The 16622-nt window shown below is 38.1% G+C and overlaps 1 protein-coding gene across 1 annotated transcript in view; it reads right to left on the bottom strand.

Annotated features, from left to right (window-relative positions):
* Positions 1–322: 322 nt before the first annotated feature.
* LOC126416282 (SEC14-like protein 2) overlaps positions 323–16622 on the bottom strand; it is a 277374-nt gene continuing 261074 nt past the window's right edge. The window contains exons 9-10 of the mRNA XM_050083931.1: positions 1638–1789; positions 323–572 (exon numbers count right to left, since the gene is read on the bottom strand). Of these exons, the coding sequence (XP_049939888.1) occupies positions 460–572; positions 1638–1789 (265 nt within the window). The 3' untranslated portion in view covers positions 323–459. The remainder of the gene's footprint in view (positions 573–1637; positions 1790–16622) is intronic.

Raw genomic sequence — 16622 nt, 5'->3', positions numbered from 1 at the left:
TGGTATGTGGGCAAAGCTCATTCTTGTGGAGATAAGTGAATAAAATTCATCTCCAGGACCAAAAATGTTGAGCATCAGTGGATAAAGTTCAAGAATATTGTTCAACACACTTTAGACAGGTAGGTGCCAAGGAAAGTTATGAGGAAATGGATAGACTATCTTTTCTAGCTTAACATGAGTTACCTGGCATAAAATATCCCAAGACTGTGCAAGCTTGAGGAATATGCTGATAGTCTATCTCCCCCCTCCCCCCTAAGGTTCTCAATTTTTACATAGATGTGAGGCTGGGCTTCAAAAGGTGATTCTGAAATGATAAAAGGTATTTGTTTAAATAAAATATTTAATGGTTTATATATACAATTTATACATTGTTGAAAAATACAATGCTGATGGGTATTGAAGGATTGTTGTCATGACTTCAAAGACAGTTTGTTGTGTTCACTGAGGTTGCCATGAGTTTCATTCTTCAGTGAGTGCCTCTTCTTTTGTTTCTACTGGAGGTGCAACACCAACAGAGTAACTGATCTTCTTGCTCCTTAGGTAACTGTAGCTGTTATCGAAGATTATCGTGTCTGTTAAAAATAAAAATTTCACATTAAATCAGATATTATGAATGAAACTGTTGAGGGCAAAATGTATTTAAATGATTGGTCAGTTTCCTGTTACACCAGCAACTTTGACAATTTGCTGTGTCCTGTGTCTGAGATGATATCTACATCATCCAATAGCCAGAAAACGGTCATCATTCTCAACACCACCTCAGCTGCTTATGATTTACTCTCATTCAGGAATACTGCCTCACACTAAATTATTCATTACTCCCATCCAAGCCTGATGTCAGTCCCTTATAACTCTCAGTCCCTACCTGGTTGACCTCCACCTTCCACATCCCCATTAACTTCATTTTCCCCCATAAAAGACGATAGTTTGAGACACCATCTCCAGATCCCCTCCACTGTAGTCAAGCTGTTTTGTATGAAACTGACTGCTGAAGAAATCACTGTTCCCTCAAAAGGCCTTTCTTTCAGGCCCAAACCCAGCTTCACCATGGTGAACTTGACAAGGGATTAACTGAAGTTGATACCATTTCAACAACTCACAACCACCCTTTCACTTTTCAGCCTAACATAGACCTCATGCTGTGCTATAGATCAGTATCGCACCACAACCTACACTCCAAAAACTAATACAGATGCAAAAGAAATATTGTCAGTATTCTATTTGCAAATGTATGACCTCATCATACTCTAACGAAGGCCTGTGGCCAAAAACTTTATGTGAGTGTCTTAATTGTGCCTGTCAACAATTTGAGGTGTCTAAATTATTTATCATATATTTAAAAATATTTTGTTGTTGGAAATACTTTTATCATTCAAATGATCATGACTTAATTATTTTTCATGAATGTCTCTCCTTCAGGTTATGTCCCTTACTTCCTTGACAATTGCTTATAGAATAAAAATGCCTGTGCTACAGAATAAGCAAAGAAATAATCATTTGAAGATTGGAGAAAAGTTCCATTGTTCCAACTTTGTTAATGTAAAACATTTGTATGTGTACTATTATCTTTGTTAGTTTTATGATTATATAAAGTACATTATTGTTAGTATGATGTGCTGTACAAATAAAATACTTACATGTTGCTGGTGCAGAGCATGTTATGACTCCCATTTCTTCTGATAGATGGCTGTTGACTTTTCGTATGGGAATTGCTTCAGACTCAATGCCTTCTTCATTTGTACAAATGATTCCAAATTTGATGTCATGATTCTCAGTTCTGAATCCCCACCTATGGAATAATGTCACTGTTTTAATATGGTGCTGATAATTTTAAGAAATACACTGCCTGGCAAAAAAAGTGGAGTGCCACAAAGGGAGGAGGAAATGAAATGAAACCTCAAATGTTGAGATTGTCAGGCTTACAAAAAAGTTGGTTGTATAAGCCCACCTATCAGTATGGGTGATTGCACTGACTTGATTGGGAAGGGCATCATAAAGCCATTGTATCCTCTCTTGAGACAAGATTGGTCACAACTGTTGTAACTGATTCTTGATGTACTGGATCCTCAGACAGAGCTGACATCTGAGCTGGTCCCACGCATCTTCTATTAGGAACAAATCTGGGGATCTCTATGACCATGGGAGTATCTCAACAGTATGCAGACAGTTCACAGAGAGTGCTGTGTGTGTGTGTGTGGATGAGCACTGTCCTCATGAAAAATGGCACCATGAAGGTTATGCCATTAAAGCTCAATCACCACCAGCCATGACTTTAAATGATGACTACCCATACCATGATGCCAAGAGAAGAATAGGTCCTCTCTCCAAGCTGCCACCAACCAACTCATGAACGTCATCAGGGGTAGCACAGACTTCATTGCTGAACACAATACGATGTTAATCATCAGTAGTCCATGATTTCTTGTCACAGCACCACTCCAAATGAGGACATTGTTGTTGTGGTTTTAATGGCAGCCTATACACAGGACAGTAATTTCATAGCCTGGCTGCTGCTAGTCTGACGAATGGTGTGGGGTGACACAGAATGTTTCAGGGCGTTCATTAATTGTTCTCAGAAGTCAAATGCAACTGTGAATGGTTTATGATGTGCTTGGTGTGCAATAGAGCAATACTCCCTTGTGCTGATCAGTCATGGTCACCAAAACCTTGATGACGAATGTGCCTGTCCTCACATTCTGGAAATGTTCCTGTTGATTGTAGTTGGCTACTTCGTTAATGAACTATTAACTTCAGACTATTAATTCACTCGTCTTGTTGTTTCTCTGTGACAATAATTTTGAACAGCTCTGACTTTTGTCACTGAAATTCTGCAGCAGCCGCTGGAAGTCAAGAGCTGTGAAAAATATCCAACTTTGAAATAAACATGGCACTTCTCAAATTAACATGGCATGTATTTTAACTCTCAAATACAAGGATTCTTCATACTATTTTCTGTATAGCAAACACCTCAATAATCAATGTGAAATGTCAAACTGACAGCTTGAGGTAAAACCACAGGATGCTAGTATCTATTTGAAAGATAACAGGACTATCTTGTTTTTCTCCATGATGTCATCTCCATCGTCCCAGCCCTCTTTACTTGATGGTTCTCTCTTCTTCTTCAAGCAAGGATGATGCAACATTAAATAACTGTCAAACTAGCAATTACCATAATGCATAACAAAACAGCCACCATTGCCCCTTCATGAAGACACATTGTGTCTGTCCACACCAGTTTGTAGGCACTGGCAATAACAAAAAATTCCAAACAGTCTATGATCCTTCATTACTTAACTAATGGAAATACTTTTAACTGTTTTGATCAACGTTTTTTTCATTTAGGCAGACATTGGATAACACATCGCTTTACCAAACTGATATGTTACACCACAAGTCCCATGAAATACATCAGACCACTGTCACATCAGAATGCTCCAAAAAACTGGATATGGCACAATTTGATCAGTTGGCCACATGGAGACTCAGATTGAGTTCCCTTTCAAAAGCTGTCAGGTGCTGGTAATGCTTTCTCACATGACCCATTGATAGTGTGTATGGTATGAAGTTACATTGACATCAGACCATGCTTTCTGGTTGCTTCACTTTTTTTATCAGGCAGTGTGTAAAGGAATTTTAATTCTGAGGAAACACAGTTGGTAATTGTTAGTGTTAAGTGCTGCCATGGATACAATGGTACAACTGAATTTGATGGCCCATTAATACAAATTGTAAAGATGTGCTTCACAATTTGTCCATAATGAGGAAATATTTTGTCAGTTACATTTCAAATGATATCAGTACATGGAAGAGTTAGTACGATAATGATGTTCTGATTGTGGGTAATAGAAAATGCTCATAATCTGAAAATAAAAGATCAAATCTGCTGCCTCTTATTTTACAATTGTTATTGTACAATAATAAACTGAAAAAATAAGGCTGAGTGAAATATGTCCATGATCATAAATGAAGCCCTTGGACATCAATATTCTCTTCTTTTTTTAAAAATAGGTTTAAGCATATTACTCCTGGGTCAACAGGGTACGCAAAAGAAATTTACAAACCAATATGACACCATAGTTGACAAATGTTGACTTCATTTATGCTTACAGAATTATTTAATATTTATAGCTGCAAGTAAATTCTTTATTGGTTACATGGTACATACAGGCATGCAACCTACAATATAAATGTGCATCATGCTCAAGCTTGCAAAATTATTTCTCCATTTCAAGGCCTTAATGGTCAAAAGCTTTAATTGTGAGAGTCTTTTTGTTGTGCCTATCTGTGACTCAGCTTCTCCACTATATGGTGAGTAGCAACTTTCCTTTTCATGATATTATTGCCTTAGTAGTGATTTTTTTTTACTTTTTTTTTCAAGTATTGGTGAGATCAGTACTCAAAAACCTGAGACATTATCATTTTTGGAACTCCTACAAGTTTGATTGTAAAATCAGGCACTGCAACACTCATCTAATAGGATAAAAAGAAAAAATTCTTTATGTGACAATGGCTTCCCCAAAATCTATTTTAACCTGCTTAACACACATTATATTAATATCCCCCCTTGATTTTAGCATTTTTTTAGCACACTATCGAAGATGTATTCAATATACAACATTGGAATCTTATTCTGTAGTTACTGATCAGTGTTTGGGACTGATATATATCTTTTTGAAGAAAATTTGTATTATTTTGTGCCTATTTTTTATGTGTTTCTTGCTCAAACAATAGTGTTTTCCTCTTTTTTCCCTACTTTACCTTATTGCTTTCTTTTGTCAACAAGCTACTTTCTCCACTAAGCAGCTTATCCATCCCCTTCAGTAGATCTTACGATTCTTATTATTTTTTTCAATTCCCTAGACAATGTCAAGTTCTGAGCTTTTCTTTTGTTTTCTTCAATGCCACTTAATCATGTAATTTACTCTATAAGAATATTAACTACAGCCTTTTTGATATTCCTTTTAAACTGTGCTTGTCTCTATCCACTTGTTACTACATTATAACAGTGGATATTTTGTATTTTTCTTCATTGCATGTTTTAAATCTACTTTAAGAATTATAAATGTCTTACTCCACTGTACTTTCTCTTATCACAAGTGCTGTGAAAGTAACCAAACCTTACTTAAGTTATTTGTCACTACAAAGTAAAATTGCTTTTCTATTACATTCTATTCAATGTAGTTACCACATTTCGCCAATTTGCTTCCTTAAGTGATATGACTATTGTGCTTTTCCAGAACTCTGGGGTTAGCTGCATAGACTGAGGATAACAAATAATAACTGTTATGGTTCTTAAATTTTCAACTCATTTGAGCAACTCAGAAAATATATCTGAAGTTGAAACCATCAGATTTTTTTACATTTGTGGACGTCAGTCTCATATTTCTATGCTAATAGAAAGCCCTTCCATTTCATATGGTTTATCAATATGGCGGCAAGTGTACACGTAACTTTAAACCGCTCTGCAGTTTTTGAGGACTTAATTTCAATCAAGTGTATTGTTTGTGACGAAACAGTGCTAAATGGAGTTAGAATATGCGTGTTTAAACATAAATGGTGCCATTCACGCTGCTATGCTCAAGAAGATTTACAAATACAGTGTAAATGTGACATAGAGTGTAACGGCCGCGAGATCGCGAGTGAAAAGTGCTACGCGGGAATAGAAGACAGCGTGCATGACGAACTTCAAAAAGAACTTGACATTATAAAAAAATATGTAAAAACAATGGAAAATTTGGTACTAACCACACGGGAACTGTCTGAATCGTCAAGGCAACAAGATCTCATTAATGCTAGCCATAAAATTCGTAGGTATCCACAACCAAATGTACAAAGTGTAAACAGTGCGACTGTAACTAGAAATATGAACGAACTGATCACTCTAAAAGACACAAGTGAATTAAACGCAAGAAAAGAAAGTGTTAATAGTGCATCTATGGATAAAAATATGAACAAACTATCCACACAAAAATATACAAGTGGATTAAACGGAGAAAAACACAAGGTAAATATTCGTAAGGAAAAAAAAAGTAAACAACCACGTTATGCATAAGCAAGGATACAAGCAACAGACATATATTTTTGCAGATAGTCATGGGAGAGGAGTTACGGAAATTATGAGAAGAAATCACCCACACCTTAATGTAACAGGCATCATCAAACCAGGCGCGCCATTACGCGAAATTCTGAAAAACAGTGACAACATATTAACGACGGGTAACAGCTGCATCATAATAGGAGGCGCAAATGATGTTTACTGTAATGAAACTTGGCGTGCAACGAGAATCCTAAAGGAAACAATCAAAAGGATGCCTCGAGTGCATTTCTACATTGTTAGTATCCCCAGGAGGCACGATCTGATGAAAAACTCGTGCGTAAACATCGAGATTGTTACAGCTAACAGGCTATTTGAGAAAATATGTAGAGGTTTCCAGAATACGACTTTCGTAGAGATAAACAGTGTTCAAAGAGAGCACTTCACAAGACATGGTCTCCACATGAACATAAAAGGGAAAAAGATTATTAGTGCCGAAATATTTAAATTTATTAATGAGTCATCTGTAATGGAAGTGTCTCCAATCCCAATTCCGCCAAAACAAGAGTTGTCTGTAACAGTGGAACCATCATTATCTGCAGTAGAGCTGCAACAAACACCAGTAGCAGCAGCAAGGGCTCAGATATTCTCACCAGCAGTGTCAGATAAACCAATAGCAGCAGAATCACCACAATCATCAGCAGAGCTGTCGTCATCAGCAACAGCATCCAGAACAGCAGACCCCATAATGCTACTTCAAGGCAATGAAAATGCATGTGAGGAAAACATACAAAGGTCATTAGCCGCAGCAGCTAACAAAGAAGGGCAGTCACCAAGTCGGGGAGCACAGGAGCCACCAGCAACAGCAACCACACAGAAGAGGTGCCTGAGGCCTGGGAGATCAACAGCAGAAGCAGCTTCCAATCAAGACAGATGCCTGAGAACTAGGAGACCTGCTACACTAAGTGAGGATTTTTTATGGTACCAAGTAAGCAGAAAGAGAACATGGAAAAAGATGTAAGTAAAACTGTCCATCTTAAATACCAGTGTGACAATAGTGAGAGGAATATAAACACCGGACAAAGATACGATCCAGGTTTAATGACACAAACTGAAAAAAATCACTGCATAGTACCAGAAGCAAAGGCAAGTGAAGTGCTTAGTATATTACAGGAAGGGGAACTATTACATTTAAAGCCAACTGTTAGAATACTTCACCAAAATGTTCAATACATAAACAATAAAACAGAGGAACTAGAGGTAATATTACAGGAGTATAGGCCAAACATTCTAGTAGTTACAGAACATGGGCTAAAAGAAAATCACATAGGAATTTACAACTTGAAGAATTATGTGAAAGTAGCCAGTTTTTGCAGAACTTCCTATAAAGGTGGTGGGGTTGCCATTTTTTCTAACTATAAATCAACTAAAGCCATAAATATAACAAAATATGCTATAGAATTGAGCTTTGAAGCTACAGCACTGGAAACTAAAATTGCTGGGAATTTATGTTGTGTATTAGGTTTGTATCGATCACCAAATGGTATAATTAAAACCTTCTTTGAACAGCTGGAAGATATAATCCAACACCTCTCAAAAACATATGCTTATTTGATCATTATAGGAGATCTGAACATAGACACGAGTAAAAATACAGACAATACTAAGACCCTACTGGACTTATTGTGCATATACAATCTAAAAATAAAAATAGATAAACCAACCAGAGTAACAAAGCATAGTGAAACTATTATTGATCATGTAATAACAAATATTCCTACATGCTATTGTGACACACAGGTAATAAACTCCACATTAGCAGACCATTTTGCAATCATGATAGACATAAATATAAAGACTAGTGATTCAGTGCAGAAGATATGGGAGATGAGAAGACAGAACTACCCACATAACATAAAACTGCTAAAAAAGATGTTAGAGGCAGAAAACTGGGAAACAATATATGCAGCTAAAGATGCAAACACCAAATGGAACCAGTTTTATTCTTTATTCAATTATTATTATGATGTTACATGTCCTGTTAGTAAAAGGCTTGTCAAACAGCAACAAAAAAAGAAAAGCTGGGTGACTGGAGAAGTAATCCATGCCAGAAATAATCTGAGAGTGTATTATGACCTCTCCAAACAAAAAAATAATGAGGCCTACAACACACTGTATAAAATAAAAAAGAAAGAGTACTGTAGTTTTATCAGAGAAACTAAAGCATCATTCATCAGGATGTCTATAGATAAGGGAAAGAACTACTCAAAAGGTTTATGGTCGTTCATTAATGGAGAGAGAGGAAAAGTAACAAATTGGGCAGAGGACATCTGCCCACTGATGAGTGGGAAAAGCAACGCAAACCCTCTAGAAGTAGCCAATACTTTTAACAGATATTATATTACTGTAGCAGACGAATTAATAAGTCAAAATAAAATAAATGCAGTAAGTAAATTGTTAAACCCCCCACATACAAATCATACTATGGTTTTCATACCTACAACAGATGCAGAAGTGTCAAACCTAATAAAACAACTTAAAATTAAACACTCTTCTGGCTTGGATGGTGTTACATCACATCTCATAAAGGAATGCAGAGAATGTATATTAAAACCATTGACACACATGCTGAATGCTGCGATAGAAGAAGGTATATTTCCAGATTCACTGAAAGTAAGTAAAGTGAAGCCAATATTTAAGAAAGGGAACAGGGATGAATTAGGAAATTACAGGCCAATATCATTGATCTCAACTTTTGCTAAAATCTATGAAATGATAATAAAGAATAGAATTGTAAGTTTTATAACAAAGTACAGTATACTGCATTCATCACAACATGGTTTCAGAGAAGGGAAGTCAACAAAAACAGCATCAACAGATATAATTGAGCACATTCTTAATTTACTTGACAGGCAGCAAAAGACTTGTGGGATTTTTATGGACCTATCTAAGGCATTTGATTATGTGAACCACTCAAAATTAATGATGAAATTATATCAGTATGGAATTAGAGGAAAATGCTATGACATACTTAAATCATACATTACAAATAGGAAACAATGCACAGAAATCAGACATACTAGTGGGGGAAATATAACAAACTACATATCAGAATTACAAACAGTTAAACACGGTGTGCTGCAAGGATCTGTGCTTGGGCCAATACTATTTATACTCTATGTAAATGACTTCCCTAGCTATATAAATCAGAAACTTATAATGTATGCTGATGACACAACAATCATTTGCACAGCTGACACAAAGGAGGAGCTTGAGAAGGAAGCACTCCTGACTATTGAAAATGCAAATAAATATTTAACACAAAACAACCTGTTTATGAATCAGTCTAAAACAATGAATGTAGTATTTCAGACCAAGCATAGTGAAAATTATAATATAAATGTTAATATAAATGGAAAGACTATTAAAGAAGTAACCAGCACAAATTTTCTAGGAACTGTAATAGACAAACATTTGGCATGGGGGGAGCACATAGATGCACTGTGTAAAAAGATAAACAAACAGATCTTCATCATGCATAAAACAGCTAAGACTGTGGATGATAAAGTCCTCAGATCAATGTATTATGGACTTGTCTTCCCACATTTGTCTTATTCAGTTCATATATGGGGAAATGCACAAGCTGGCTACCTAAAAAGAATATTCACAATTCAGAAAAGGGCAGTGAGATGCATTGCAAAAATACCACCAAGACATACCTGTAGGCAAGCTTTTATACACTATAATATTATGACAGTATATTCACTGTATATATACCAAAGCATAATGGTGGTAAGGTCAAGTGATAAACACCTCCTAAATAAAGATGTACACAAACACGGTACAAGAGGAAATGAAAATTACTACATGATAAACAGAAATCTAAAACTGTCTATGACTGCCCCAGAAGAAGCAGGCAAAAGGTTTTTTAATAAACTCCCCAAAATCATTAAAAAAGAAACAGATCTAAAATGTTTTAAAAATCTTTTGAAACTATATCTCACAGAGAAATGTATATACAGTTTGAGTGAATACTAAGATGGTGTTTAAATATATCATTACTGAAATGTACCTGTAAAAATTATCATTTCTGTATGTTTTTTCGATTTGTGTGTATGTATAATGTGAAACATGTAAAACCTTTGTATGATTATGGACTATTTCTGTTTAATAATTTGTTTCATTTATATATATATTGAAATCAAGTTTGATGTTAATAGGCTATTGTATGACACACCCAATACTCTCAGCTGGATTTTCAGCTGGAGTCCATGGGCAAAGAATAAATAAATAAATAAATAAATAAATAAATATGGGCTTTCACTGCGTACTTGTGATTTTTCGATTCACTTCTTTGAGATAATCAGCAGCTTCATATATTGACTTTATATTTCTGTGCAACAATTTCAGTCTTATAATGCCTGGCTAGTAAGAAAAGATCAAAATCCAAACTGCAACTAGATGAAAATCAAAGAAAAGATTATGACCAAGTTCGTAACAGACTGATAGGAACATGTAAAAGCTGACTGGCTGAGAGGAATTTAAACAACGATGTGTCAGCTACAAACAAGGAGAATGATGAGTGAAAAGTGAGAGATTGAGAAAAAAAGTAAATCTCATTGGGAAAGAAAGCACCATGTAAAAGCTGCGATCGAATCTAAATACTTTTGGGTTAAAGGAGACTACTCACTGATAAGATGAAGTATTGAGTCATCAATAGCCACACTCAAAAGAAAGAGTAATCATTTTACAAGAGTAACACACACACACACACACACACACACACACACACACACAATGCCTACTCAGTACTGTTGATGCCACCTGCCTGTAAACCAACATCCCTCATGCCTGTGGTCTTGCTGCTATTGAACACTACATCTCTGAGCATCCTTCAGATACCAAACCCACCACCTCATTCCTTATACACCTTACCGACTATATCATGACTCACTACTTTTTCTTTGAGGCAAAGGTATACAAACAAATCCTTGGCGTAGACATGGGCATCTGCAAGGCATCCTCCTATGCCAACCTGTTTATGGGTCATCTAGAGGAAGCCTTCCTAGCTCCCCAAAATTCCCAGCCCCTAGTCTGGTTCAGGTTCATTGATGACATATTCATGATATGGAATCAGGATGAAGACATCTCTCCCATCTGCTTCATCTGGTCCTCATCTACCCAACATGTCATCTTCCTGGATGTTGACCTTCATCTCTGTATCAACCAGCTGTCATGCATTTCACACCAAAAACACTGTCCCATACAGCCTACTCACTCATGAATGATGTATTTTCAGTGACAAGAACTCCCTCGCCCTGTACGTTGAAGATCTCATGAAGGTCTTCACATACAGGCACTACACCCTCCCTCATCCTCCCACCCTGCCCCCCCCCCCCTTACCTCATAGACCTAGTCAACAAACATATTTCGTATGCCATATCCTCAAACTCTTCCAATCCTCAAACCACAAACCACCCTCAAGAATCACCTGCAAAGAAGGACCCTCTCTCATTACCCAATATCAGTTTGGACTGGAACAACTGAACCATATGCTGCTCTGGACTTTGATTATCTCTCATCAAACCCTGAAATGGTAGATTTCCTACAAAAGGTTCTTCCCATCCCTCCTAAAGTGGTGTTCCACTGCACACCAACTTACACGACATCTTAGCCATTCCTGTGCCATTTTAGCTGTGTTGGCTTGTTCTATGTTTTACATCCTTGCCTACTGGCACGGTCCACCTCCATCTAGTCACCAGGTGGCCCCTTTGTAGAGTCTTTGGTTGTATCCTTGGGCAGCTTGTCAATGATCTTGGCGGTCAGTCAGTCATAGTCAGGGAAGAGAGAGAGAGAGAGAGAGAGAGAGAGAGAGAGAGAGAGAGAGCCACATGAGATGTACGGTGGGCTGTGCACAGAGATTATGTGTGCACAGTTGTCTAAGCAGCTGGTTGTCACTAAAATCATGTTGATCAGCAATACTTGGGCCTAAGGTTGACACAGCCAATCTACCCTGCATTAAGGAGGCATAGTTGCTGATATGGGCATTGGAGTGCTGTTCATTTTCTATTGCCATCTGGTCTTCCCTTGTGAGTAAGGTACTCATTACTTGATTGTTGCATGTGCTCCTGTGTTGAAGTTGCTTCCTACACTGGATTTCCTGTGTTTCTCCATCACTCTGTTTCAACAACTGAATTTACTTTTTGGTGCCTCTGTTTGACATTATTTGAGTGCCACATTTGTGTGTTTTAAAATTTCCTTTAATTACAATTTGTTCAGTGTCTGCTTATTAGCTAGGTTTGAAATTGTCATATGTTCTAGGCTGTCACGCATGTTAGTGACCACTGAGGTTGAAATTGAGTCTGATTTGTAATGTAAGTTGCTTTCTGTACTGATGTAGCAACTATAGAATTGCCTGCAGCTGTAGTAAGTAGATATTAGCTGTCAGCAAATCTTGGCTCTTTGCATAATTGGGTTTCCTTACTCTGGTGAGATTTACACTTTCAGGAAAATTAATATTTGTTTCAGATATGATTGCAGTTATTTGAGTGCTATTATTCAAGATTCACTTGTTACCTTCTACGTCAGTTAAGTTAGTTTGACTGAGAGTTGTGTGTGATTATCACATTAAATTGTTGAATTTTATTTTAAGATTAACTAGTTAACCAGAATTTTACCAATAATTATTAATTATTATTACACATAAGATTTGGTGAGGGCTTGGGGCCACGATCTTGTTGAACTTTGGTATTGGTCTGAGCATTTTCATATGTTCTATGGTTATTGTGTATGATTTACATCTTTGCTTGTTTTTTCTCAGCCTTCCAAGCTGTTTGTAGCATTTGGAGATGCTGCTCCAGGGTCTTATTTGTTACCCGGCGGTCCACCAGATGTAGACTGTCTGCGTTGGTTGTGTGTAGCATGCCACTTCCCATCTCACCATAGACTCTGAAACATTATGGCTTCCTGGTCTGCTATGGCATCCTGTATAAGTTTAGTTTCTATCTCATAGCAGTGAGGCATTGATTTATCCAGTTGTGTCCATTATTTTTGTCATCTTATTCATAACTGGCCTGCTGCATCTACCCCTTCAAAGGTCTCCCTGTCTGAAGTTTGGATTTTTTAACGTAACAGTTTTAATGTTGGTGTAATGCTCAGTTGTTAAATGGTATTTTATTATTATTCCATGCCACTACCTTGAATATGCCAAGGAGCCTTCCCTGATTCATAGAACGTTATCAAATTAATTGATTCGCTTTGGACAGGGTTGTAAGGAATTTGTGTTTTTTTTTTAATTTTATTGAACCTATTGTGTGTTTATCTGTAAATCTGAATTGAGCAGTTTCCATTTTTAATGTATTTTTGAGGATGCTCTATATTTATGGTGGTGAGATGGAGTAAAAGTATTCAAATGAAACATATTTCGCCAGGTAGCCTTCACTGATTGATCAAATGTTTCCAGAATTGTGAGTTAGTTTTGACCAGTGTTACAAGTAATCTTTTTAACAACATTATGAAAAGGAAAGTTGCCACTCACCATAAAGCGGAGATGCTGAGTCACAGATAAGCACAACAAAAAGACTGTCACAAACAAAGCTTTCAGCCCGTAAGGGCTTCATCAAAAATAGACAACGGACACACACACACACACACACACACACACACACACACACACACACAGAGGCATGCACCCACACACATATACTTACACTCATGCAAGCACAACTCACACACATGACTGCAGTGTGTATGAGTTGTGTTTGCATGAGTAGAGTGTGTGTTTGTGTGTGTGTGTGTGTGTGTGTGTGTGTGTGTGTGTGTGTGTGTGTGTGTGTGGTTGTTGTGCCTATCTGCGACTCAGCATCTCCACTATATGGTAAGTGGAAACTTTTCTTTTCACAATATTGTTACATTCTATCCTGGATTTTCCATTGTTTGAAGTAAATTTTTTACTTATTTTTATTGAAACTATTCTTCTGTTTACCTGTAAAACTGAATTGAAGAGTTCCCTTTTTAATGTATGTTTGAACAATGCTCTATATTTGTGGTGGCAAGATTCAGTGGGAATGTGTTTTGTCTGTCAGTTTAATTATAAGATTTGTCTGTGCAGTAAAATATTGTTGAACTTTTGTCAACTAACAAATGACTTTTGATAAATGGCCAGCACCTTCCTGTGCCAGTTTAGTTGTTCCTTTATCCTGAGGCATCCACTGACATTTCACCACTCCTACTCCAAACCTGTTGCCACAGGGATCCTATCCCTGCAAGGTGCAAGACCTACCCAATCCACCCACCCAGCATCTCCTACTCCAGTCTTGTCACAGGTTTATCCTACCCGATCAGAGGTGAGGCCACTTATGAAAGCAGCCATGTCATACCAACTCTCCTGCAAACACTGTACAGCTTTTTACATTGGTGTGACTACCATCTGGCTGTCCATCAGGATGAATGGCCATTGCCAAACTGAACCCAAGAACAAAGTTGACTATGTGGCAGCATAACATCCAGCTGAGCACAAAAAGCTCAATCTCCACCACCATGATCTGTAAACTACACGAGTGGGAGTTATCCTCACAATATATCTTTCACTCCTGTAATCATTCTGTCCTCAATCTCTGGTGACCTACTGTCCCCACACCCTCCAACCAATAGTTTTTCATTTGCTCTGTTCAGTCACCCCTCCAAATTCACATCCCCATGTCACATTCAGCATGCATTGCTCCTCACCGGGTCTGACAACTGTGTGTCACGTACCTGACCCGTATACCTGCCACCACTCTCTCCTGCATTCCTAGTCAGCAAACTGGCTGCCTGCCTCCATGATGGTAGCCACCCAACCTTAATCCCTCTCCCTGCCTCCCTCTCCCTTTACCCAACCCACCAGACAGTACCCCTATGGAAAAATGGTCTATCTACTGAAATGCAACTCTAGAACTGGAAGAGAAAAATGGAAAAGAAAGAAACTTAAGGAGGGAAATGAAATAAAAGCAAGAAATTGTGGGTAAGGGAAAGATAAGCCATGGAAAGAAGCCATTAGTAAAGGGAATAAGAAACGAATGGACAACAGCTGGAGAGATTAGTAAAACCTGAGCCCTGGTGAGTGGCAGAATGAAGCACATGCTAAGATTGTGTTGTTAAGTGTTCAAAGCTTTGGGATATTGTCTCTGGAAAGAAGATGTTCTATTCTCGCTAACTGCATCACTTCTTTTTGCTACAAGATGAGAGTCAAGGATCCAAAACCTAATGAATCAGCAAGCGTATTTCTTGCTCTCAGTCAAATGACACTTGTCATGCCTATGTCTCTTCCACCCATGAGCAACTGAATCACGTTTTCCACCAGGGTTTCAACTACCTCTCATCATGTCTGAAATAAGGAATGCCCTACTCACTATCCTTCCCACTCGTGCCACAATGGCATTCCATCACCCACCGAACTTACGCAACATCACCCCTTCACAATCCCTGCTCCCAACCCCTTGCCTCATGGCTCATATCCCTGTAAAAGAACTAGATGCAAGACATGTCCCATGCATCCTCCCACCACCACCACCACCACCACCACCACCACCACCACCATCACCATCACCTCCTACTCCAGTCCAGTCACAAGAATCACCTATCCCATCAGAGGCAGCGCTACCAGTGAAACCAGTCATATGATCTACAAGCTAAGCTACAACCACTGTGCTGCCTTCTGCGTAGACATGACAAACAACAAATTGGCTATTTGAATGAATGTGCCACTGACAAACTGCGGCCAAGAAACAGTTGCAACACCCAGTTAATGAGCACACTTCCCAACACAAAATTCTTCACTTTAATGACTGCTTCACAGCCTGTGCCATCTGCAGCATTCCTACCAACACCAGCTTTTCTGAACTGCTCAGGTCTGAATTCTCCGTGTAGTATATCCTATGTTCCCATAACCCAGCTGACCTCAATCTTCATCAGCCATTGCCCACCCCAGCACTCTTTTCCACCAACATACCCACAACCTTTTCACTTCTCTTCTTTTGCACTGCCCCCCCCCCCCCCCCCCCAACTGCCTACCCTCCATCTTACTTCCAACTGCATTTAGCTGCCTACCCTCTCTCCATCTCATCCTTGTATCCTGGATTTTTCATTGTTTTATTTTTCAGTTATATCTTATAACATAATTATAACAACAAAAACAATACCATCTCATATTACATCTCTTCCTTTCGAAAACATGCCTTTGCACTATCAAACCTAAGGTCCCACAAAGTGTTTCTTGAAACCTGCTTGTCCCTTGGAGTTACTCCAAAAGGCCTAACACTATAAGTCCCCATTTCTGGGTGCAATCCTACCCTACACCAGGCTCTTTTACAGTTTCAAATACAGCAATCTCTTACTCTTACTCAGCTAATCTGTGATCTATATGCCTCATCAGCAAATTTCCACTCTACCAGACTTCACTCCTCCTACAAAATCCTGCAGTTATCTGCCCCTCATGTTTCCTTGAATGGTATCATCCACCAAGCCAACTTCAAACTGCAACAACATGCCAGACTTCACCTCAAAAAGCTATCCCACCTTCTCCTAAACTACCTGAAGAGCAGTATTTCCC

Source organism: Schistocerca serialis, chromosome 1 (assembly GCF_023864345.2).
Source record: "Schistocerca serialis cubense isolate TAMUIC-IGC-003099 chromosome 1, iqSchSeri2.2, whole genome shotgun sequence".
In the NCBI taxonomy this organism is placed as follows: Eukaryota; Metazoa; Arthropoda; class Insecta; order Orthoptera; family Acrididae; genus Schistocerca; species Schistocerca serialis.
The sequence above is the reverse complement of the archived record's forward strand: the minus strand, read 5'-3'. Positions and strand labels throughout refer to the sequence as shown.